We start from the raw sequence: 27,737 nt of genomic DNA on the forward strand, positions 1-27,737 counted from the left end.
AACCAGAGCTGAAAGTTGAAGCACTTCCAATATCCAGAAATTTATTTTATTAGCTGCATCAGAAAATCATTATCCCAGAAGTCAAGGCCAATAAATATTCTTCCTAACTGTGCAGAGATGAATATAATGAGCCATACCATCAGCAGACTATATTGCCAAATATTATGATTGTTTAACATCTTTAAAATTCCACAAATTCCTGGTGAGATAGACCCTCTAAAATTCAAGAATTAAAATTTACAAAAATAAATACCACTCTGACACTCAAGGGACATCTTCACTTTAAGGCCTTTGTCACAAATCTGAATCTTTATTGTTCTGAAATAAATGTTATAAACATAACTCAAAACAAAAACTTCAATATTCAGTCTCAGAGAGGTGTGGCTCAATGCCTATCACATGTAACGAGAAAACTTCCTTTAAAAACAAGGAAAAAAAAGTACTATGAGAAGTCTTTCATATGAATGAAAATGCACCCTTTGGATTTTTTCCCCTTATCTCATTAGCTTCTATACACGTGGGAATCAAAAGGTTTGCATTTTCTTCACAATAGTTCTTGCTATGATGTTTGACGGATTTTTTGCCACTCAACAAATTCATCAAGAAGAACAGGCCCTAGAAATAAAGAAACAATTTTTGTTAGAATTCAGTGAACTCATCTCTCCAACTATAAAACAAACTCCCCACAAGCTGTAATGATGACAGGGGACTGACCCTTCCCTTCTGCAGGTGTTCTGCTTCCAGCCTCCCTCTTCCACTTAATGGTGCTTTCTTAGCCTTTTCCTTTTTTGACATAAGGGACTTTCCACAATGGGTATTTGTAGCAACTTCCTTCTCAAGGTTTAAGTGTTGCATGAACTCTTCAATAACTAAGTCAATATTAACCTCTCTCTTTTTCTAATTAAATGTTTACTCAAAACACACATTAATATACACATCTGCAGGCCATATGTAACCCCTGGGCTGCCAGTTTGCTGCTGCAAGGTATTATTTCTAAAAATATTATTACATTTTATACCATTTTGTAGGGGAGGAAACAATATATGTAGGGAAAAATAAAGTTATCACTTCTTCAGTATTTTATTTCTTCAGTGTCACAGAAATAAGTCCATAATTTCAGTTTATGTTTATAGGAATGTACCTTTCCACGTAACCCTTCACAAGAGAAAAACAGTGCATGCAACCAAACTGGTGGTGGGACCTGAAAACTTACTTTATAGTTCTAGAGAATTAATTTGGCTTATCTAATTAATTTATCATTACTTCAAAGATCTGTTTTATGGCATTCTGGCCTTTCTATTGAAGAATATGGACAGACATTTTAACTTGAAAGACTGAAAAACTGTAAATATTTCATTACCTGTTTACACAATAATTTCAAAAGGAAGTCATTTTGACATTATTTGCCATATTGTGAATGGGTACTATGATATTACTTTTAAAGATTTTTCTATTGTAGCTGATGTTTTGCTTTCCTATCTTTAAAATAATGACTACATTTTTCTTCCATAGGAAAATGCCAGGAAAGGCAGGAATAAAGCAGAATTTTAGCTTTTAGATGCAGAAATTATTATTAAAATTTAGCTATAATATTCTGTTGCTGAGAAATTGAAAACATTTCATTTACTAGTACAGATTTTATAACATTGCTCAATCTAAGCTCTCTGTCTACCTTCTATACCTACCTTCTCCACACTTCCCACATGATTAAATAATAAAAGTTACTGTTAGGAAGTTTAAATCCTTTACGGCAATGCTACACAAATGCATGTTCTCATTTAACAGGTTTAAGAATTTTATTTTCATAGGAAAACATTACATAATACTTACAAGCACCATCTTCATCATAGTTACTAAGATCGGCATGGACTGTTCTGCTGAATTCTAATACGTTGTACCACTGATCTTTGTTCATAACACGATACTTTGATTGCTGTAGAAAATGATATAAATATTGAGATAACAAGACAAGCATTATTTATTAAGTCTTGACCTCAATAAATCTAGTTATAACATTTTTTTGTGATTTGGTCTTTTCCGAAACATTTATTCCTCTTTTAAAGATTTTATTTATTTATTTTTTTCCCTCCAAAGCCCCAGTAGATTGTTGTACGTCATAGTTGCACATCCCTCCAGTTGCTGTATGTGGGACGCAGCCTCAGCATGGCCGGAGAAGCAGTGCGTCGGCGCGCGCCCGGGATCCGAACCCAGGCTGCCAGCAGCGGAGCGTGCGCACCCAACCGCTAAGCCACGGGGCCGGCCCTATTCCTCTTTTAATTAAATTATTTGTATTTCTTAAAAGAATCCTCAGGGGCATATTTACATTTTAACATCATCCAATTTATTTTTTCCTTTATTTTTCATTCACTTTTGAAGAATAACAAGAGTATCAAGGGTACTAATAGTAAGGGTAAAACTCAATGAATTTTTACTTATATATATACTTCTGTAACCAACAAAGAGATCAAGATATACATCATTTCCTACATCCAGTAAGTACCCTCAATCTGCTTCCTAGTAATCATTTCTTTGCATGAGATTTATGTTTAGCTACATTTTGAAGTTGGCATCTTTAGAGGCAGTGGAAAGAGTATTGGCTTGGGTTCAGATCCTACTTCTGCCACTTAATTGAGAGAGCTTGGGAAAGCTACTTAATAACTTATACCCATTTCCTCACTTGCTAAAATGGGTATAAAATGTAATTCAAAGTGGTGTTATAAAGATTTAAAAAGATAATGTGTCAAACATTCTCCCCATAACAAGTGTTTGAAAATTTTTAGTTCTCTCAGCTCCCTTCAGAGGTGAATATTTTTACATTCAGTTATATTTATTTTTGCCCAAAGCTGCTAATAGGAGGAAGATTAATAACATCCATCAAAAACATCTACGCCATTAGGCTTAAAGATTTAGATGTGCAGAAACCCCATTCACATATGACTTTTTCATACTATTGTCTCCTATCACAAGTTTTAAACAAAACTACTCTGGGAAACTTGCTACCATAAACAATCAACTTTATGAGACGTTATTTTCAAATCAAAAGGCAAAAGCATTTGTATTCAAGAAAAGGTGAGAAGTATACCAAAAAAACTAAAATTGGAAAGGCATAAAAACAAATAGAAAACCAAAGAAAGCAATAGAAAAAAAGGACAGTATCTTCTTAAAACCACTGCCTATGGTAGGTGCTATGACAAACCTTATAAATTCAGCATACTTTTTTTCAGTAATTAGTACACCTAAGTACAATATTATAGACATTCTCATATTTGTGGACATAAAATATTAAAAGCTTTATTCTAATTCTTTAGATTGAGCCTAAATGAAAAGGAAAGTTTTATTACTTTACTGGTTCTCTTATGTGGATTTCAGCCTTAGATGCTGTGTTGCAGAAAGAAACCTGACTTACAAGCTTGAGATTTGTGCACTAGCATCAATTCTCTCTTGCCAAAAGACCAAGAAACTAATTTTGCATGAAGAATGCCTATGCTAAAATATATTTCTTGAAGGTTTCTTTTTTTATGGGAGGGATGCAAGGGGTGAAATCAAAATATGGTATGGACAGAATATATTAATGAACATAAACACATGTTTAAAAGCGATAGCAGATACGTACACTTTTTTTTTGGTCAGGAAGATTGTCCCTGAGCCAATCTTCCTCTATTTTGTATGTGGGACGTCACCACAGCATGGCTTGATGAGCAGTGTAGGTCTGCGCCTGGGATCTGAACCTGCGAACCCTGGGCTGCTGAAGCAGAGCGCGTGAACTTAACTACTACGCCACCAGGCTGGCCCCAGATATGTACACATTTTAATAGAAATTTTCTACTACTTAAGCAGATATTTTAAAAAGCACGGTATTAAAAATCTGTTTTTCCTCAAAGGTATATTTTTGATCAGATTAACTTTTAAAACAAAATTTTCAAAGTGAAAAAACATACATACCTCCAAGTACTGGTAAAATACTGAAAACAGTGGCCATGTCCTCCCAAGCAGAAGAGCTAACATAGATTTAGCAGTATCAATATCAAGGCTTCTCTGATCTTTATCCTAAAACATAAGTAAAAAATTTTTCCTAAGTGTGGTCTCAAGATTAAAAAAATACCAAAATTACAAAACATGGAAATTGCACCTACCCTTGCAAAATCAAAGGCATATCTGTAGATATTCTTAAATGAAGAAATATCATTCAACTGTGAGCGCAAAAAGTCAAATTTGTTCTGTAACTTTTCTGTGCAGTCACACCTTAAATTAAAAAAAAAATCAAACATTATATAATCAAGAAAGTTAAATAAAGCATCTTCAGGAGGTTAGAAGGAACACATTAAGAAAAAAGTGAGCTCATTTATGAAGTTAATTTAGGTTTAAAATTCTCTGATTCACAAATTTAGAGTAACAGACAAACTTGTTGTCTTGTCTCTACTAATGCAATAAAAAAGGAAAAAGAAAAAAAAAAACCTGGCAATCAATGACTCCAATGACTTTTCTTTAAAAAAAAATACAACTCAATCAAAAAAGGCCAATAAAATCACAAATAGCTCTTAAAAAGAGATGCATTAAATGTGCTTTTATCATATATAAAGTTAAAAAGATGGCGAAGTAAATGAAATTAATCAGGCCTCTGTCACTTATTTCATTGGAAAGTTCTTATAGCAGGATACAACACAGAGGAAATACATACATATTAGTGGTTCAGTCACAAATTCAGATCCCTACATTTTTAGTGAACAAAAAATCAAGGCAAATCAGTTGCAAGACCTAACTTCAAATACGGCACATAAGGAAAAGAACACAAATTATACGTTATTTCTAAAGATAAGACATATAAGAAGATAAATAGATGGAATGCTCAATCTTTACTGGCCTTCTGACTCTCACTAGGTTGATATATTCCACTATTCAGCAAGAAGCGTGGCAGACAAAGCCTTTCACAATTGACGCAAATCTCCAGGCTCATCTCCTGCCAGGTCCCAATATCCTTACTGTGCTCTAGTTATATTTCACTTACCACTCCCAAATGCCACAGCTATGCTTTAGCATATATTATTTCCTCTACTTGAAATGTTATTCCCTCCAACATTTTGACAAAATATTATTCATCAAAATCTAACTCACTTTTTGCTGTCCATGAGAGACCATTTGACACGCTCAATCAAATTAGTTGTGCCATCCACTGTGACCCACAACATTTCTGCTCAAAAAATGTTAGTACTCATCATGTACTATAGACACCAAGCATTCTCAGATTTAACTAAGACTTTTACTATTCTAAATCAACAATGTGACTTGTAGTAACAATTCTATTAAGGTATAAATATTTTGGATCAATTTATAATGTTGCTTAAATCTTACATTCCTAGAGTAAGTTAAATTTGGTCATGTTACCTGCTGTATATATCGCTAGACTTTTTTTGCAATGTTCATACGTGAGACTGGCTTGTAAATTTCATTCTTTCACATTCTCTTTGCTAGTTTTGACAAGCTTATAGCAAAAGCTTCCCAAAAATGAAATGAGAATTATTATCCTTTTTTCTGTTTTCTGAAAAGTTTACTGCACACTGGAATTAGCATTTGTTCAAACTCAGCTGAAAAACCACCTGGGCCTTTGTATTGAGAAAAGGAAAGACTTTTAACTACTAAATCAGCATTTCTAATGGTTATAGGACCATTCAGATTTTCTATTTCTTTTTGAATCAGTTTTGGTCATTTATATACTTTTATGATAATTTATTTCACATATAATTTTATTTAAATATGTCAATTAAAATTATAATATTTTCTAATATGCATTATTATGTATTTTTGCCTTTTGTTTTTCTTGACTATTTTGCCAGAATTTCTTAATTCTCTCAATTGTACCTTTGCTTTCTATTTTAATGATGCCTGGACATCTTTTTATCTCCTTTCTTCTTCTTGTTTGGGTTGATACCTTTCCCTAACTTCTTAAATTAGCTACTAGTTCATTAAGTTTCAAGCTGTTTTTCTGTTTTACTATAACATTTAAGACTATAATTTCCCTCGAAGTACAATCTGAGCTTCAGCCACAGTTTTGATAGCCAGCCCTGGTGGTCCAGTGACTAAGATTCGGAGCTCTCACTGCTGCGACCCAGGTTTGTTTCCTGGTCAGGGAACCACATCACCATCTGTCAGTTGTCATACTGTGGCAGCTGCATGTTGCTGTGTTGCTGAAAGCCCTGCCGCTGGTATTTCAAATACCAGCAGGGTCACCCATGATGGATAAGTATCAGTGGACAAACTAGGAAGAAGGACCCATTTCTGAAAAAACCGGACATGAAAACCCTATGAATAGCACTGGAGCACTGGCTGATATAGTGCCGGAAGCGAGAGGATGGTGCAGAAAGACGAGGGAGAGTTCTGCTCTGCTGTACACAGGATCACCAGAAACTGAAATCAACTCTACCAGCACTAACAATAAACCAAAACAGTTTTGATAAGTATTATTGCTTTGTTTATTCACTTGTAAAGGATGCCTTGATAAGAGTGGTTTTGGAAGAGTGGTAGGGATAAAAGTCTTACTAGAATAGGTTTAAGAGAGAATGAGAGAGGAACTAGAGAAAATAAGTAAAATGCTTTCAGAGAGTTTGGTTCTAAAAGGAAGCAGAAAAAAGAGGCACTAACTAAAGAGGGATGGGGGGTAGGGCAGAAGGTTTGCTTTTTTATTAATATATATAAGAAGTAACTTCTGCTTCCAGGACGCAGAAGTAAATGTACTTTTCCCTATCTGCCCTGCTAATTCAACCAAAAGCCCTGGACATTAGACATAAACATAAGAAGACTGAAAGAACTCTGAAAGACTCTGAGGAACAATACAGGAGTGAGTCCCCTGGGTTTTCTTCTTGCCTTGTCTATCCCAGACTTGGAGCTGAAGGAGTCAGCAAACCAGAAATGCCAATGGGGCAGACAAAAAATATCCCAATAAAAGCCTGCTCTCCCTCTAGCCAAAAGCAAGCAGCCTAGCAAGACAGAAAATTTTTAGAAAAAACACTCTTCTCCAGTCAAACACCACAGAAAAAACTGTGACTCAAACCCCATCAATGCCAGCAAAGGCCAAATGGGATCTGAATGGTCCACCCTCACCAGGATATAAGGAGGTCTCCCTCTCAACTCCTGCAGTGTCACTGGAAAGCACATGGGGAACACGAACTCCCGTTCCGACCAGGTAGTAACGAGCAGCCAATACTCCTCAGCCCTTGGGTAGTGTCAGAGGAGGCCTTGTGAAGAGTCAGGGCTTTTACCATCACTGCAGCAACAGGCCACCACCCTAGCAAGGTCAGTGGATACTTTGTAGGGAACAAAAAGGTATCAGTGGAAGCCTTTTGATGACGTAGAACTCTCACACTTGCCAACAGTAATGAGAACTTCCCTCCTCAGATGTCAATGGATGCAGAGTGGGTAACTTCAATTTCAACCTGTACGTGAAAGTAATGAGGCAGTGACCCCCAATTCTCCCGCCAAAGTTGTGTCAGAGGAAGCTAGCTAAAACACAAGGTTTAAATAAGATCCAGAGTTTCATAACATAATACTCAGAATTTCCCATACCAAGAACCAAAGTCTCAAAAGGATGCAAAAAGACAATCAACAGATGCAAACACCAAAATGATAGAGATGTTTAGAATTATTTGACAGATTTTAAAGAAGCTATTATAAAATTGCTTCAATAAGCAATAATGAACAAAATAAAACAAATGAAAAGATAGAAAGTCTCAGTAAAAAAATAGAAAGTCTAAGGAAAAAGAAAGAACATATAAAAAGAACCAAATGAAAATTTTTGACTTGTAAAATACAGGGCAGACTTAAACCCTAATGGATCAATAATTACATTAAATGTAAGTAGTCTAAATACACCAATTAGAAGACAGGGATTGACACACTGGATTAAAAAAAAAGAAGAAGAAAAGAAAAATGACCCAACTGTATGTTACCTACAAAGGAACTGACTTTAAATATAACAATATAGACAGACTGAAAGTAAAAGAATAGAACATGAGGTATCCTGGAAACATTATAAGAAACATCATAAGAAAGGAGGAGTGGCTATATTAATATGAGCTACTGTAGAAATCAGTGCAAAGAAAATAATCAGAACAGACAGAAACACTACATAATGATAAAATGGTCAATCCACCAAGATGACATAACAATCCTAAATGTGTATGTACCAAAGAAAAGAGCTGCAAAATATGTGAAGCAAAAACTTACAGAACTGAAAGGAGAAATAAACAAATCCACAATTATAGTTAGAGATTTCAACACCCCTCTCTCAGCAATTGATAGAACAACTACACAGAACGTTAGTAAACATATAGAAGAATTCAACAACATCGTCAATCAACAGGATCAAATTGACATTAACAGAACATTCCAATCAATGACAACAAAATACATATTCTTTTCAAGTGCCCACAGAATGTAAACCAAGGCAGACCATATTCTGAGCCATAAAAATAAACCTTGACAGATTCTCACAAAGAATATGATCTCTGACCACAATGACACCAAAGCAGAAATAACAGGAAGATAACAGCAAAATCTCCAAACACTTAGAAACTAAACAGCAAACTCCTCAATAACCCATGAGTAAGACAAGTCTCAGTGGAAACCAGAAAACATATTGAACTGAATGAAAATAAAAACATATCAAATTTCGCGAGACACAAAGTAGTGTTGAGAGGGAAATTTATAGCACTAAACGTAAACATCAGAAAAGAGAAAAAGTCTCAATCAAGAACCTAAGCTCCTAAAAGCAACTAGAAGGATGTGCAACTATGACACACAACTATCTACTGGGGCTTTGGGGGCAAAAAAAAAGGAGGAGGATTGGCAATAGATGTTAGCTCAGAGCCGGTCTTCCTCAGCAAAAAGAGGAGCATTAGCATGGATGTTAGCTCAGGGCTGATCTTCCTCACCAAAAGAAAAAAAAAAAAAAAAAAAAAAGAATCTAAGTTCCTAGGGGCCAGCCTGGTGGTGTAGCAGTTAAGCGGTTAAGCACACTCTGCTGCGGTGGCCCGGGGTTTGGATCCCAGGCACGCACCAACACACCGCCTGTCAAGCCACCCTGTGGCAGCATCCCATGTAAAGCAGAGGAAGATGGGCACAGATGTTAGCCCAGGGCTAGTCTCCCTCAGCAAAAAGAGGAGGATTGGCGACAGATGCTAGCTCAGGGCTAATCCTTCCCACAAAAAAAACCCAAAAAACAAAAAAGAATCTAAGCTCCTATCTTTAGAATCCAGAAAAAGAAGAGCAAAATAATCCTAAAGCAAGCAGTAGAAAGTAAATAATTAAGAGCAGAAATCAATGAAATTGAAAACAGAAACATAAGAGAAAAATCAATTAAACAAAGAGCTGATTCTTTGGAAAAGATCAATAAAAGTGACAAGTTGTTAGCAAGAATGACAGAGAAAAAAGAAGACAAAAATTACCAATGTTAGGAATGAAACAAAGGACATCACTACAGAACTGCACATATCAAAAGAATATCAAAAAGATATAAATTTGACAACGTAGATGAAATGGACCAATTCCTTGAAAAATAAAACTACTACAACACACACAATATGAAATAACTTGAATAGCCCTATAACTACTAAAGAAATTGAATTCAAAATTTTAAAAAAATTCTAAAAAAGAAAGCTGCAGGCTCAGATGGTTTCACTGTGGAATTCTACCAGTCTTGGAAGACGAATTCTACACAATGTCTTTCAAAAAAATAAAATACAAAGAAAAACTTCCCAATTCATTTTATAAAGTCAGTTATCACCTTGACACCAAACCAGACAAAGATAGTATTAAAAAAAAAAAAGAAATCATCACAAGAAAAAAAATTTTGCAACCATGTATAGTGATGGATGTTAAACAGACTTATTGTGGTGAACATTTTGCAACATATACAAATATTGAATCACTATGTTGTACACCTGAAACTAATATAATGTTATATGTCAATTATATCTCAATAAACAAAGAAAGAAAAGAAAAATGCAGACCAATATCCTGCATGAATCTTTAACAAAATATTAGCAAACAGAATTCAGCAGTATATAAAAATAATCATACACCATGACCAAGTGGGATTTATTCCAGGTATGCAAGACTAATTCAATATTCAAAAACCAATCAACGTAATCACAATATTAGGCTAAAAAAGAAAAACTACATGATTGTATGATTTAATGCAGAAAAAGTATTTAAAATATTTAACATCCATTCATGTTAAAACTCACAGAAAAATAGGGATAGAGCAGAACTCCCTAAACTTGATAAAGAGCATCTACAAACAACCTACAGCTAACATACTTAATGGTGAAAGCCTGAAGGCTTCCCTCTAAGATGGGGAGCCAGGAAAGGATGTCCACTGTTACCATGCTTATGCAACATAGTCGTAGAAATTCTGGCAATGTCAAGGAAAGAAACTAAAAGATATACAGATCAAAAAAGAAAGAAAACTGTCCTTATTTCCCTATTTCATGTTTAATCATATGACATGATTAGCTATGCAGAAAACGCAAGGAATACACAAAAAACCTTAGAATAAGTGAGTTCAGCAAGGGCACAGGATACAACACAAACATACAAAAATCAATTGTATTTCTACATATTGGTAATGAACATGTGGAGGCTAAAATTAAAAACACCATGCTGTGACGCAAAATAAAAAAATATTTAGATGTAATTCTAACAAAACATGTATGCTGAAAACTACAGAAGATTGATGAAAGAAATAAAAATTTTTTGTAGATATAGAGAAGATTATTCTAAAATTTTTGGAAAAGCAAAGGAACTGGAATACTTAACACAATTTTGAAAAAAGATGAATTAGTCTACCTGATTTCAAGACTTAGTATACAGCTACAGTAATCTAAACTGTGTGGTATTGGCAAAAGGTTAAGACAGATCAACAGAACAGAATAGAGAATCCAGAAACAGACCCACGCAAATATGTCCAAATGATTTTTGACAAAGGTGCAAAAACAATTCAACGGGGCAAAGAGCTTTTCAACAAATGTTACTGGAGTCTTACACCTTTTAAAGAAATTAACTCAGAATGCATCATTGATTTAAAAGTAAAATGTAAAAATACAAGCCTTTTAGAAAAAAACATAAGAGAAAATTCTCAGGATCTAAGGCTAGGCAAAGAATTTTTAGACTTGACATCAAAAGCACAATCAATAAAAGGAAAAACTGATAAACTGGACTTCATTAAAATTACAAATTTTTGCCTAGCAAAAATCCTCGTAAAAGGATGAAAACACAAGCTACAGAGTGGAAAAAATGTTTGCAAACCACATATTCAATGAAGGACACCTATCTAGAATATAGAGAAAACTCTCAAAACTCAACAGTAAAAAAAATTTATCCACAATTTCTCTTAGCCTTTCTTTCCTATTTTCCCCAGATATTGTAGGTCACTGATTCCTACTTTATTTATATCTATCTCCTTTATAGCTCATCCATTGAGTTTCAAATTTTTTCTATTTTTCACTTTTAAAAATTTAATTACTTGAAATCTGATCAGCTGAGACCATTTCTTTTTTCTTTCAACATATTAAATGTAGTTATTTTACACTGAGATTGTGATAATTCAAAATACCAGTCTTAAAAGAGTCTGATTCTGAAGTTTAAGATCTGTTTCTCAATATGTTTAGTGATTTTTGATTGTTAACTAACGATCACTCAAACTTTTTCTGCAGAAATTGAGGCTTCTTTTTAAAATGCATTCCTGTACAGAAGAATTGCTTCTACTACACACAAGGGTGTACCATTACTTGGGACAATTCTAGAATATATTTTTGGCTTGTGTTATACAAATAATGAATTCCAGCCCTAAATCTGCATAATGAAAACCTTTGACTAGGAATTCTCTTGGGTAGAAGCCCTTTACTTCCAATTGTATGCAGAACCAAGCCCGAGCAATCAAGTCTCCATCTATTGGGTAGGTTTGGCATCAATGACTTAACGGGGGAGCTTTGATCTGATTCTCACCCTACTCAGGACTTGCAATTTTTCTCCTATTCCCAACATGCACAGACAAGTTAATAGCTAGACCTAAGTGACTAGGAATAGGTAGGTATCCTCAGGGTAAATGCCAGCTCCACAGATCCCTATGGAATCACCATATCTTATCATTTCTGGCCTCTGATTATTTTCCTTAATTTATACTCAAGTCCAGATACGCTTGCTTTTTTTTTTTTTTTTTGCGCGAGGAGGAATAGCCCTGAGCTAACATCCAATGCCAATCCTCCTCCTTTTTCTTGAGGAAGATTGGCCCTGGGCTAACATCCATGACCGTCTTCCTCTACTTTATATGGGACGCCACCACAGCATGGCTTAACACGTGGTGCGTCAGTGAGCACCTGGGATCCGAATGTGCGAACCCCAGGCCGCCGCAGCGGAGCGTGCGCACTTAACGGCTGCGCCACCAGGCCAGCCACCAGATATGCTTTTTAAAAGATGTTTTTATATTCTATCCAACATTTGTTTTACACGAGAAATGGTTTCTTTGCACATTTAGTCTGCCATACTGCCAGAAATGGAAATAAAAATTTGGATAAATTAACTAAGTATATGATTTGTCTGGGGCCTAGCTCCTCATACACGAATGAGTGTATGATGTGTTTCACGCAGAAACGAAAAAAATTTATTCTATTTATTAGAAACTTATTACTATTTCAATCAGTGACTTTTATTAGTGCAAAAATTTTTCATTATGTGAAAAAAAAGTTTTAATGAAAGTTGAAAATGCAGTTAACTTCTACCAGAAGAATATGCCAAAAAAAACAAATTCCCAGATTATATGCTACTATAATGCCATTTGAAAATTTGGACATGAAGTCTTCAAGATCTCCAGAGTTATCAGTTAAGAATGCTCACAGGGTACTACATTTTAAGTAACTAGTTACATATACTCCCTTCCCCATCATGATCTATCTTAAGTAGGAGCCTCATTTTCTAAATCATTGTAGTTTCCTGAAGCAGTGCTTTCCAAATTTTTTTTAGTAATGTGACTCACATTTTCACAAAATCTCATACGGAATCATAATAGACGAGATTCAGAAGGGCAAAAAAGATAAAGGTTGCCTCCCTACATTCAGATGTTCTTCTTACTACCACCAGAGTTTGAAAATCATTCTCACAGCATAACATAGGGTCTGGCATATAGAAGCATTCCAAAATTATATATTAGATAAAACTACGAATAACAAAAATAAACCACAAAGTAGATGATATATTTATTTAATTATAAAAAGTTTCAAAATTCCTACCTGGGGAAAGGTTAGTGGGAAATTGTAGTTCAAACAAAATTGTACAGTGCCTAAGTAGTGAGCGACAAGTCACTAAGGAGGTAAGAATCCAAGAAATTACAATCTTTTCCAAATATTTTACAATCCATAGGTACACACAGCAACAATATTACTTAGGATGCGATCTCAATAAGCTTAAGACAGAGATAAAGTGAAGAACAAAGTTTCAAGTTAAATAGACTGGTTAAAATTCCAACTCCTCCATTTCCAGCCATGTGGCTTTAGGTAAGTTACTTAACTTTTTCAGAGTCAGTTTCCTGATTTTAAAACGACAATAACGATAATGGACAACCGTAAGATTAAATGAGAATACGTGTGTCAAATGCTTAGCACAGTTCTTAGATTGATAATGCTCCTTTTGAGGCAAATGGCTTAAAAATCACCTACACATTGGAGGCTCTATCTAAACGATTTCATACCATTCCTAATGGGCTATCTAAATCTTGAGCAGAAAAAGAATCTAATAGAACAACTGACAATTGTTCTTCTTGGAGAAGAGTGCAAAAAAATCTAAGTACAAACCTCCACATTTATTACCAACATCATAAAGTCTGTGAATGGACCTAGCAAAACCAGTGAACATACTCAAGCAGTCACTAACACAACACAATTCTTTGTATTTAATCTAGCCCCAAAATAGACTCAGAAGAGTTAATAATGTCAATATCTCATAACTTGGGAAGTTTAGAAAGAGTATTTCCCCTGAGCTAAAAAGAAATGCATACTTAACCAGTATATCATGGAAAACAAGAGACAGTGTTTTTGAATAAGAACCAAATAAAACCACACACATTTTAGGAAACACCGGCATAATATGACACCACTCTCTAAGGCCACTGTGGTTAGAATGAGTGGACATGGGTTTAAATTTCAACATTATGACTTGGAAATTAATTTCCTGAGTATTACTAAACATTTGATTAACAAGGAAGGCTTTTGAATTTCTGCTTAATTAAAGACCTTTAAAATGAAAAGAAATTCTCATTTATGTATTAGATCTATGACATTCTCTTCCTTAATCAGTAAATTCCAATAAGCATGCTGTGACACATCGATGTCTAACAAGAAGAATTTTATTCACAAAGTTCTAGGTTTAGAACTTTCTCTGAATCAGGTCTATTGATCAGAACAATACAGTCCACCTCTGGGGGTATTAGGAAATGTGGAGAGGGGGCATTTTGAAATTGTCACGATGACCTCGGGGGAGAGCAGAGGGGAAGGATGTTAATGGCAATTAGTAGTTGGACCCAAAATGCTAAATGGATGATAGTCACAAACTACACATGCCATAACATACCATCTACCCTACTCTTCCACCCCTACAAACAAATTGTATAAATGCTCCCCATTCCTCTCTCTCCTAAAGAAAAGCCAAGCCAGAATATTGGCTTTAATCTTCAAAGTCCAGGGCTCAATATGGAGACCAGAGGGTGTACAAGTTGTAATCTACTGGTAGGCAGCATAGTTACTACTATTCTTGTCAGATGCTGTCTTTTTGCCTCTTTTTTTCATTATAATAATAAAGTACACTCTTCTCTAGATTCTATGCTCACAGTTTTCTCCACCAGCATGCTACTGCAACCTTGCTTTAACACCAAACTTGCAGTTAGCAGACAAAAGTTCTCCACTCCAGTAAGGTATGTGATAACAAAAATCTGCAAGTATCCTTGGAATCTCGCATCCATAGATGCAAGGAAGAGGAAGATCCATATGCAACATTTTGTGTATAGTGGCATATGTGCATCTTAAAGGAGATAAGGTCCACAGTTTCCATAAGGTTCTCAAGAGTCTATGACCTTAAAAACATTAAAACAACTGCTCTATTGAAAACGATTCCAAAAATCTTTGATGATTCCCATGGTCAAAAATCTCTGGTTTCCCAATATCTATAATATATGTTTAAACTCACTCAACATGTTACCCAAAGCCTTCCATAATGCAGCCATTATCCCAACTACCTGGAATTTAAACCTCTTCTGTCAATTTTCTTTATGTACCTTTTGATTCTAACAAACCAAACTACTTCCTTCAAACATATGCTTTCCTATCTGAAGGCTCTGCTCACAATTTCCTCTTCAGAAACATTTTCCTATATCATCGACCATCAAATTCCCAATCATTCTTCAAAGTCCAGTTCAAATGCCACACCTTTATAAAGATTTTCCTGTCTACTCAGACGAAATTAACCTTATTAGCAGCTGTGCTTCCATGGTATTTTGTACTTTTCCTCTACCACTTGTCATATTCTACCTAGATTCATGGTTATAGTATTGTAATGCCTTCCTTGCCCTATTAAAATGTAGCTAAAGGGCAGGAGCTACGTCTTATGCTTCACTGTGATCACCAGTAGGCAGCACAGCACCTTACATAATAGAGATGTTTAATGTAAATATCTATTAAATTAAATCTGATTTGAAGGGAAATTTGACTACTATTAAACAATGATGAAAACTACACAGAGCAAATACCTGAAAAGGATATGGCAATTACGCCCCCTGAAACTTACAAAATGGCCATTTTAGTCTAATTTTATACAATCACACCCATAAATTCTTTTACACAAAAGAGAAAGACAATTCAGTTATGGAAGTCTGTATGAATAAACAGCCTTAAAATAAATGAATGTAAAAAAAGTATTCTGAAAACTGTTAAGCATTATATAATTATGGATTTTAATTAATCATGATTATTACACTCCACTATCCTTAACCACAGTACATGTTTTAACTACGAGACTGTTTATATTCTTCATCAGAGCTCTACTAAAATTTTCTATGGGTTAAAATTAATTAGTTTGAAACAATGATAACTATGTTAAGATGATTTAGGGACGATTAAATAACTATGCCCGGGTTAAATTAAATCCTAAAAATATGAAAAATCTATAAAGGAAATCAAGTCTGTGAAGTTTTATATTTTATGATTATATAAAACTAAGTATACTAGACAACTATAAAATAAAAAATGAAGACTTACATAGATTCCTTTGGCTCCCTTGGTTTAAATTTTAAACTATTTATTCCTAGGAAGTTTTTTACATGACGATTCAGGGAGTAATAAGACTTAACCAATTGAGAAAAGATACTTTGGACTTCACATAGCAATCTAGATCATGGGGGAAAAAACAACTATTTTCTCAGTCAAGAGTGCTTGCCTAATTTGAGTAGCTTCAAGGCTCTACAGCATGGAGTTCTAGGCAGATGCGCCGGGCATAATAAACGAGTGAAACAGAAACCTCTGGGTCAATTTTAAGTGCTAAATAATTGCTTTAATTTTGTATAGCTTGTGAACTTCTTATAGGAAAGACGTGTTAATAAAAAATATGTTCATGGGTTAGTCAATTTCTATTCTTGTACCCAAGGCCATATGCTGCTAATTATTCAAGAGTAAATACTAGAAATGCTTTGTGCTTACACATTTCTATTATACAAGGGCTCTTTATATTATATTGTTATGCAAAAACAAAAATAATTAGGGACTTTTTGGTTTAAAAATATACAAACACTTGCTAGCTGGAATATTCAAAAAAGCAGTATACAATTAAAAAGGAATAGGAGTAGTACAAAAAGCATTTATAATGTCAAATAAAATGCCTTACAGTTAATAAGACATGTGACAACTGATATAAATCTCAATAAAACAGACTGAGCTATACGAAAACAAGTTTATATTCTTTGCATACTCTTTTGTGCATCTTCTCTTTCTCTAAAAAGCTTATTAAAGGTGGGAAATAGTCCAGAGAATTTCAGAATCAATATTATTTTAATTCCGCATGTTATGACACCTAGATGAATGACAGAATTCAGTCTTGGTTGTAAATACTATGATTTAAAAAGTTGGTCCTCTATTTTATAAAGAATGCTATATATATACAAAAGAATGATGCAATAGGAAGTACAGAATGGTAGATTGGTAATCAGAAAATTTAAATTCTATGTTCTAGCTTTGCCACTAGGGGAGCTACGTAAACTTTGGCAAATATTTTCTTCACTTCTCTGAGTCTCAGACTCCTTATCTCACCTATAAATAATGAAAGTGAGATGGCTGATTTTATGTTCTATTCTAGAAATTATGATTTGGTTCATATAAGCCAAGAGTTTTACCTAAAAAAAAAAGAAAAATATACATATATATATATATAAAATATCTATACGTTAATGCTGGTTAAAAAGGAGAATTACAAAGCATTGGACACTGAAAATTCAAATATAAAAATTTAAGTTCTATATGAACAAATACACTTAAAAAAATAATCAGGTATTTTGAAATTTAAGGACAGGCAAACAAGGAGTAAAGAATAGTCACTGTTAATAAAAGCATAATCGCAACAGGAAACAACATGGCTAATTAACCCCCAGTTTTTGGCTGAAAAATATTATAAATTAATGCTTCCTCTAACTATTTTAGAATGTTGATAACTAGTAACATCCTGCATGAATATTAAGAACGTGACATAATATAAAATTAACAGAATTACTAATTGATTCTGAAACTAAGCAAACTTCACTTGAAAGCCAAAATCAAATTATTTTTATAAAGAAACAATTCTATAACTTACGAAAGTGTTCAAAGGCAGGATCCGAAACTGAAAGTATAGAACTGTAAAATTTATGGCTAAAGGTTGCAGGGGAGCCATACAACATTTCTACTTTTGTTTTTTCTAAGATTCATTTGGCAAAAAAGAAATAATAAAAATACCATGTAACTCTATCTTCAAATTTCTTTTTTAAATTAATTATAAAATTAAAGAGGCGTGAAAGGAGGCCCCAGAGCTTAGGACTGCCCAAGAATAAACTCCTTACATAGTAGAATCCTACATTGAGAGAAGGAAACCCTTTATTGCTCAAACAACCTGTGAGTAAACAACTTTGATCATGGACCTCTAATACACCCACCAAGAGAGTCAATGAAAATTAATAGGACTGTACTGAGGTTCTTTCTTAGAGAATATGAAAAATAAGGTAACTATTCATTTTGCCAAGACCACAATATAAATTTTGTCAATCTGATTGTTATAGATCAAACCAATTTGATTATCTTAAGGTGAAACCTTACTCCTGAAAATTATGAAGCACAAAATATCAATTAAGATCTTCAAATAGGCCATCAAATTTGTTTTTTAAAAAAGTGTCTTACTGTAATGAAGTCATCCCCTTTAACCATTCTTCCTTGGTAAAAAATCCCATGCTTTCAGCCTCCAATTTCCACGCTAAAACTAACATAATAATCTGGAAAGAACAGAACATAAAGGATAGGGGAAAAGTCAGCACAGAGATAATCAAGTCTATATTTATCATGGAGAGCATTTTTATACAACTATTTCCATCCTTCAACTATTAAAGAGTACAACCTCTGGAATTATTAACTATAAAGAAATTAAGATGGCTAATTTCTTTAAAGTAAAAAGTTCTAACAGTTTCTGAAGGTAGAATCTCTCACTCGATTACAAATGACATTTGTATCAAGAAAGAGAACATGTGCCCCACTTAAATTGATTAAAAATACCCTAAATGAAAATCTACAATATTAAATATGAAGAAACAAAGTCTTCATATAAGATTAAAGTGTCCCGATTTTTAGAAATTTATGAATATGCTACACCCCACTTGTATTCCATTCTACTTAGAAATAAAACATACATTTTCAGGTTCAACACCAATGTCTTCACAAAATTTTTCCATTCCTTCTGGCCCTACAACTTCATCAGGACCTTCAAAGACAAAAATAATTTACATATTTTATTGTTATAATTTAATAACAACATAAAACATAAGCCACTGTGCTAAAGGCATCTATGAATACACCATAACATTTTTTGCAAATAACTGAATTTGAATTTTGACATATCTTTGATAAAGCACAAATATTTGCTATGAGATTTAAAATTTAAAATTTCTGAAATATTCTTTGAATACCACATTACAAAATGAAATTAAAATAATAAAAAAGTAAATAGCATTAACATCAATCACTAGTTTGTAAAATAACTTGAACCTACCCATTAAAAAACATTTACAGACAGCCTTCTCTGAAGAAAACTTTTGGCAATGCATGAATATAAAGAAGCGTAAGAAGGTTTGAGCTTCTTATTCTACTAGAATGTGCCTGTATGAACCCACGATTCAAGACAGTATCCAGAGAAGAATATTTGTTTACTTACTAAAACAGGTCATTCATTACCCTTTTGAAATAAACCCAAACAAAATGAAATACTTTAATAAGATATACATATTATGAAAATAATGACTTAAGGAAATTACTACATTCCAATTCGAGAATGAGATATTTTCCTTATCACCTTGGTTCTAAAACAGACAGCAAAGCATTAGTTGTGTTATCTTAATGTAGAAACAAAAAAGTTTAATCCCTCAATTAAGGGATTAATTAATCAATCCCTTATGTCTATCATTTTTTCTCCCTTAGTAACACTAAATATAAGTCAATACATCAATTCTCATATTTTTATGTTATTAGATTCCCAAAATATAGTAATTACATCATTACTAGGTCTCTTTTGTGACTGGATAAGATTAAAATAAATTTGTGACAACATGGATGGACCTAGAAGGCATTATGCTAAGTAAAATAAATCAGAGAAAGACAAATACTGTAGGTTCCCACTTATATGTGGAATCTACAAAAAAAAAAAAAAAAAAAAAAAAACCAAATAAGAATCCAAACTCATACAGAGAACAGAGTGGTGGTTGCCAGAGGCAGGGGTTGGGGAGTATGGGCAAAACGCATGAAGATGGTCAAAAGGTACAAACTTCCTAAGTCCTGGGGATGTAATGTATAGCATGATGACTGTAGTTAATACTGTACCGTATATTTGAAAGAGTAGATCTTAAAAGTTCTCATCACAAGAAAAAAAAATGTGTAGTGATAGATGTTAACAGAATTATGTGGTGATAATTTTGCAATATATACAATTATCAAATCATTACGTTGCACACCTGAAACTAATATGTTATATCTCAATTAAAAAAAAAGACTAAAATTTTAAAACAACGTGAAATACGATAGAAATATGTTTAACACACTCAGCTTTTTAAAATGTAGTCTTGAAATCTTATTGTTAAAGTAACAAAGAGAAATTTGTTTTCTTAGGACTAAAAATACTCCAGCTTTATAAATCATAAGACTAACCTATGGCTGCTCAGGTGGCATTTTACATCACTGTCATTAGTTCATAAGCACAACATGAAGCCAACATCCTATAGTTTTTCTTAATAGAAGAATATAGCCATTCAGTATGTGGCCAATATATTCTGGCTGTTTCAGATGAGATCCAGATTGCTAAGATAACGTTAACATGCAGTCTGAAACCAAAATCCTTTTTAAATTTTTTGGTTTAAGTGAGTACTGTACTTACTTATGCAGTGAGGTGTTAAAAGGTAAAGGGGGTGGTAATTATAGGAAACTTTCACTTCCTAATATATATTTGGAGGATTTTTTAAATAAGAATATGTTAATTATGTAATTTAAAAGGTATACATATACAATAAAGCTGTTAAAAAATATAACTAAATATGCATCCTTATATGTGATTTGGATGAAAGTAAAAATCAGATAAAAAATTTAACAGAAGAAAAAAATTTTTTTTAAGGCACAATAGGAATATATTCTAAATTTTTCTAATGCAACAAGAAAGCTGACTTGCCCTTGAAGCTGCGATAAGTAGTAATTAGAAGAGAACACTAAAGAGTTATGTCAAGAAATATCAATTACTGTCACAAAATATGGCCTTCCTAGAAACTGGGGAATTAGTTAGTGATTAAAATTTGATTAGAATCAAGTTAAATTATGTTATACAGAGATATGTAAGATACATATAAGACCTTTCCATAAATGTTACATGACTTTCTCAAAGCAATGCAAATAACAGATTTAAATCTAAAACAAGGTCTATACCAATGTTCTTTTCCCTGATTGTATAATGTTAATTATACTTCTTGAAACACACTTTTCCAGTAAAATTACTCCCAGGGTAAAACCTCTGGAGCTGAATTTAACCACCTCTTTCAGGCAAAAAAAAAAAAGGTTTCCACTCAATTTAAGAAGCTATGGAAATGATTTAGTTCACTCTACCAGCTGGGTACTTTATCAGGACTATGCAATTCTATCCCCTCTTTTTGATTCTTTATAAGACTTTAAAAGTGCCTTTTTACTTTCTATGCTTTTGTTTAGTAACAGGCCCAGTACATTACTGAATCTTTGCTAATTTAAATATTACTCAAGATGAGAGGTCTTGTGAAAGGGCAAAACCATGAGGCTTATCACATATGACCTATAAGACTATATTAACAAGATTAGTGGTAAAATATTGTTAAAACCAAAAAAAAAAAATCAGTTGTCTGATTTTTTTGTAACCATAAAGAAATGTTCCTGGCTATATCTGCAGGGCCTAAAACCACGCCAGACATAGCAGATGCTCAGGAAAAGAAGTTGTGCTCAATGAATGACACAGCACCTTCAATATGAGCTACATAGGAGCTATATTGTTAATTTTGAAACAGTACTGTAAAAATACACAACCAGTAAATCTGATGCTGTAATACTATTATTCTTTTAATAAAAGCTAACATTTATTGAGTTCTGACTGTATACCAGGCACTGTGCTAAGTGTTTTACATGTATTATTTCAGTAGGCCCAATTACTGCCTCCATTTTAATAAGGGACATCCCCATTTTAAGATGGAACAGTTACTGTTTATTTGGCGAACAACTGGTTCCTTCTTGTCAATCAGGTCTCTGCCCAAAGTAATCTCTATAGAGGTCTTCCCTAATCACCTTATTTGAAAGTTAACCCAAACTTTCTACTTCCTATCCCTGTACCTCACCGTATTTATTACCTTTATAACCCTCCACAATCTGTAATTATCTTGCCTACTTACCTATTTACTGTCTGTCTTCCCCATTAGAAGGCAAGTCCCCCGAGGGCAGGGATCTTGTCTGACTTGCTCACCATTATATTGTCAGCACTTAGCACAGTGCCTGACATACAACGAGTGCTCAATAAATATTTATTGAATAAATCATTCAATGAATGACAGAAGATAAGTTAACCTCAAGTGCAGTTATAATATTTTCTTTGTGAAAGAAAATCAGTTGCCTGTACAGAGTATTTAAAAAAACAAACAACAACAAAAAAAACAACCAAAAAAAATATTATAAGACAGTAGTAGTTAAAAGCATATGGTTAGAAAAGCCTAGGTTTGAATCCTGGCTCTTGTCATTGTGTGATCTTGGGCAAATTACTTAATCTAAGTCTCAATTTTCTCATCTATAAAATAGGGATAACACTGTCTACTTAACAGAATGGTCATAAGGAAAAATTATATACTTAGCACAATTTTTGGAATAAAAATAGCAATTATTATGCTGGCTACTATAAAATGCTAGTAAAGGAAATGTTTAACTAATTAGACTCTTATGCTACCCAAGAAAGTCCCTAGGAGAGGTAAAACAAGTAGGCATGAAAGAAAAAAACCTGACTAGTTAATTTTATGGTATCTAGTAACCTCGATAAGACAAATAAGATGATGACCTTTTGATTTTATATCATGCATACCAGTAAAACTGGCATTTTGAATAATGGGTCAACGTTTCAAATGGAGGTCAGTAAGAAAATGAATTCTGTTCATTTAATTTGGGTTAGTGGTTGTCTTGGGATGCCAGTAATAGCAGTTTTTCTGGTCTAGAAAGAATCTGTTCTGTTACTAAACAATTTTTAAATTATACTTTTGGGATCACTCAGCTGATCCCAACAGTGAAGTTACTGTCCCCCAAAATAGTCTTACTTTCCATACAGTTAGCCTAACTTCAAGTTCAGAGCACACTTGAGACCTTATCTTGATTAGCACTAAATATAAGATAATGACTGCATATACAGTTTTATTTTAAACAAACACTCTGAGAATGATAGCGCTAAAAGAGGGGGAAAAAACCCCTCAAACAACCAGAGAAGTAGGCAAGAGAAAAGAAACAAGGGGAAAAAAAAGCTTTAAAATCAATAATTCCAAAAGACCAAAATCATTCTAAGGGAAAAAAGCTTTCATATATGCTTATGAAGCAGTTAGTAATAAATAGGAAATAAGTGTTCTTTTTCATATATGTTTGCTTAACTCCTCAGCTTCATCCCAGCCTTTGACTTTCACCTCTATAAACTACAGCCCCAACCTAGGCCTAGAGCTTTTTATCTACCACTTAACAGGATTTAGTTTAAGTTAACTCCTTCAAGAAGCCTTCCCCGACAGTTCCAAGGCTGGGTTATATATTCCTTGTATGAATCCTCACAGTGCATCTTCCTAATATAGCATATATCACACTGTATTAATATCAGTCTTTTTCTTTTCTTATTTATTATTGCATCTCTAGTAGAAATGAATGTCTAAATAGCAATTACTAAAGGGTAAAGGTGTTGTGCAATGATATATCTGAGTTTTGAATTTTTTTGTGTGTGTGAGGAAGATTAGCCCTGAGCTAACATTTGTTGCCAATGTTACAATTTGTTGCCTTCCTCTTTTTGCTGAGGAACACTGGCCCTGGGCTAACATCCATGCCCATCTTCCTCTACTTTTTTTATATGTGGGATGCCTGTCACAGTATGGCTTGATAAGCAGTGTGTAGGTCTGCACCCAGGATCCGAATCTGCGAACCCTGGGCCACCGAAGTGGAGCCCAAACTTAACCACTACACTACCGGGCCGGCCCTGAGGTTTGAATTTTTTACTATGTCTCCTAAAAGTGTCAGAAAATGTCAGTTTCTAGTTCAGAAAAATTTCAAAAGAATACTGAAAAGAACTATATAACATATAAAATGTTTTATTACATCCTTTGTGTTTTCCAGAATACCAAGTCCACTTTAGTCAATGGATGTAAACCAGTAAGTGAATGTGTCTGCTTACAAATTGTATTAACAGTAAATGAGTTTCAACCCTCCTACTAAATATATACTGAATTATATATTTACAGAAAATATCAGCCTGAAATGGCACCAAATTCTTAGCCTACCCACAATTCTCAGCCTTGACCCTGATTGCAGCACACAGCACTAACACATAGCAGGCCTGCAATAAATAATTCGTTAAAATAATGAACCAAAAAACCGTTTTAAAGCATGTGACCGATATCTTCTTATATTAATTTCATTACCTGCATACTCATAAAACCAAGCCAGGCACTTCTTGCTTGAAAAATGTTCCTCTCCACTTATTAGTCTAGCAGGGGGTTGGGATCTGCAATAGCTTAGAAAACACACAAATGCCTAAGAATTTTATCAAGTCTCAACTTTTAGTGAAAAGCTAAGTTCAATATGAACTACTTCAATTCAAACTAAACAAAGTATTTTTTTTTTACAGCTGGCATTAGAAGAAAAAAATTGGAGTTGTTAAGTATTTGCAATTTGAAACAGTACATTAAAATTTCTGGCTAACAAAACCCAAATGCTACTTTGCTCATTATCAAATTCCAAAAATATCAACTAAAATTAATTCCCCAAATTTCAAAAGACCACACAGAAGTTCAACCTAATGTTCTCAATGCAGGACTGGTACTTGGGAAAACATAAATCCTGCCAGTGATCCTTCTGCTGATTTGCATGAAAATTATATTTGTGTATAATAGGTACACATTTGAAAACAAAATCTTACAAAGTATATTTTGATACTTAATGAATCAATATTTCAAAATAAAATTATGTATTAAGAGTTATTCATCATCAACTAAGATTAAATAGATATTTAAAGATAAAAGATGATTTACGACCTATGGGTAAAATTGAATTCCACAGATTAAAAAAAAAAAAAAACAAAAATCTCCAAAAGATAGAAATAGTACAAATAATTGGGCCAAAGCTATTTAATCCCAGAGTCTGTTTATCTTTTTCATAAAATCATTAAAAGTTAGGAATTTCATAAATGGCCGTAGGATTTAATGAACTTCAGAGAACCTTCTCAAGAAGCACAAATAGTTACACCACCATAACATAGAAATGCTATAACTTCTGCAACTGACTAATGTAATGTAATGTAACGTAAAATAAGGGTACTATATTTAAAATTTTAAGTTGATTGAGCAAAGTATCACCTGAGTTCTAATAATATTGACTGCTCAGCTATTTTAATGTGCTCAATTTAAATAATTTTGATACATTATACACTTAAGATGACTACAAGTTAGAATAATAAAAAACTAATTTGCAAGTTTCATAAAAATATGAGCTAGTGGAGTAACCATGTTAAATTCTAGTGTGAGTTACCAAGAGGGATATGAAAACAGCACCATCTTTCACAGTAACAGCCCAAGAAATATCCTTAGGCTCTTTTGCCAAACACAATAATGAAGGAAAAAAATTTAACCAATTATGAAAAGAAGATGCAGACTAAATAAGCCACCGACCTCACATTTTAAGCAGGTCTCTCTTTAAGGAGAGCTCTATTATAATCTCCTCTTTATAACGCTGGCTAGTCTTCTTTTCAGAGCAGCACCTAAAGGTGTCACATCAAGTGCCAACCACTGATACAGCCAAAGACATCCAATAAGCGGATTTAAAAAACCCACTTCTCACGCCTAAATTGCAATGATTTTTTGCAGCATACAAGGTTGCTGCGATGCTCCAATGACATGCTACAATGGGATCAAAGAGCTATAACTATAGCTTTGCTTTGTTTTCTTTTTCTCCAAGAGGATACAGAGTACAATAGCTTTCAAATTATTAATATTTATATTGAGAACTAACAGCAGAATGCTAGAACACAAAACGCATACAGGGCCTTTCCAACTCTGCACAGAGGGACTTGGCGCAGGTGGAGGCGCTATCCTTCCAGAAAATGCAGCTCCCGCGATTTAAAGGCCTGCTGCTGGGATCGTCCGGGTTAGACCACTCCAACTACTACCGGAGATCAATTATAGCACAGGGAACTTTCCTTTCTACCATCCCCATGGCAGTTGTCAGGTCAAGAGTCCTCATGCTCTGCTCCTTTCTTCACACTCTACAAAGAAATTCTAGAAGTGACCATTCCGCGGATCTGTACTCACTTCTAGGTCTGGAAAGAAGGCCAGGGGGTGGGGGTGGGGGTGGGATTGAGAGTGTAGGGGGTAAGGGGAAAGAGCGCAATTTACGTACGCATTCTTGTTTCCCCACCCTCCAGGGCACGGAGACTCCAATGTGAGGAGACTTCTAGTCCCTCCATGGGCGCCAGAGCGCACACACCGAACACGAGGTGGAGCCGGGGCAGGCACTCGCGGTGTCCTGCAGCCACCACCTAGCTTTCTCAGAGTGGGCTCACCTCTCCCCAGCCCGAGCCCCGGAGACCAGGCCCGCCTCCTTCTCCCCTTGCCGTCCGGCGACGGAGGAAGAAGGAAAGATTGAAGGGTGGGGGGAGGTGGTACCTGGAGATTTTACACTTTTTCAGGCCTCCGTCTTCCGCTACTGCCGCTGCCACCCCAGAGGATTTTCTCTTCTTCTTCACTGGCATCTTCCGCCCTCCCCGGCAGGGCGGGCAGGGGAGCCGGGGAAGGGGATCGCTGTCCGCTGAAGACTCCTCAGTGCTGACACCCGGTTCCCAGAGACAGCAGCAAGTGAAGGAGCAGAGTCGCCAGCCCCCACCAGAGCGGCCCAGGCCGGCCGCCGCTCGCTCCCAGATCTCCTCCTCGTCCTCCTCGGCTCGGGGCAGCGGGTACTCCTCGCCGGTGGACAGTGCGGCTTGGTCACACCGGGAAGAGACAACGCGGACAGCGCGGCACCGCCACCACTCACAGATTCCGAGAGCAAGAGACTCAGTCCGACCTGGAAGCGAATCGCCCAGGACCGGAAGTGACGCAAGCTCAGAGCCGGTCGCCGGGAGGGGCGTGGCGCTGGTTGGCCCTGGCTCGCCGTCAGCCAGGCTGAGCGACGGTGTGTAGCCGCCAGGAGTGGAGAAATCGTGAACTGGTGGCCAGTTGACCGTCTTTGGTTGTCCAGGCTATCCCGACCTTTCTCACGAAGCTTCCATCCTGTCCTAATGCTGGTAGTCACCCTCAAGAAATGTTTTATGAAACCACTAATACTCTGCAGTTGGCGTTACAAATAACCTGGTAAAGTAAACCAAGTTTCATTTCTGAGCTCTTCCATTCGGTAAACTCACGTTAATTGTTCCCCACCCCTTAAATGCTTGTTTTCTTTACGGGCCAGCGATCAGCCTCCCGCTCTCCCACCTCCATTTCTCCATCATCCCTGACCTCTGCTTCTCATTTCCCCTTGTTAAAACTTAGCTCTACCATTTCTATTTCCACAGAGCTCACCTTTCAGATAAGCGCACGTGATCGCTGACTTGGTAAAGAGAATTTGGGGGACAATTCTAAGGGGCCTCCCCCCAATCCTTACTACCCAGTACACTTGCAATCACTCCAGCTCCACTTCAGTGAAAATATTGTTTATAAA

General features: G+C 35.0%; 1 protein-coding gene across 1 annotated transcript; it reads right to left on the minus strand.

Annotated features, from left to right (window-relative positions):
• Positions 1–276: 276 nt before the first annotated feature.
• Positions 277–27,377, minus strand: DCUN1D5 (defective in cullin neddylation 1 domain containing 5). Its single transcript, XM_004427392.3, has 8 exons — positions 26,708–27,377; positions 24,470–24,561; positions 18,956–19,026; positions 18,453–18,544; positions 4,134–4,242; positions 3,943–4,047; positions 1,831–1,933; positions 277–615 (listed from the first exon to the last, which is right to left on the minus strand). Exons 1-8 carry the CDS (start codon positions 26,791–26,793, stop codon positions 560–562), a joined length of 714 nt encoding a protein of 237 aa, XP_004427449.1. The 5' UTR covers positions 26,794–27,377; the 3' UTR covers positions 277–559.
• Positions 27,378–27,737: the final 360 nt, after the last annotated feature.

The sequence above is a fragment of the Ceratotherium simum genome, chromosome 7 (assembly GCF_057802395.1).
Source record: "Ceratotherium simum simum isolate JZ-2026a chromosome 7, ASM5780239v1, whole genome shotgun sequence".
Classification (NCBI taxonomy): Eukaryota; Metazoa; Chordata; class Mammalia; order Perissodactyla; family Rhinocerotidae; genus Ceratotherium; species Ceratotherium simum.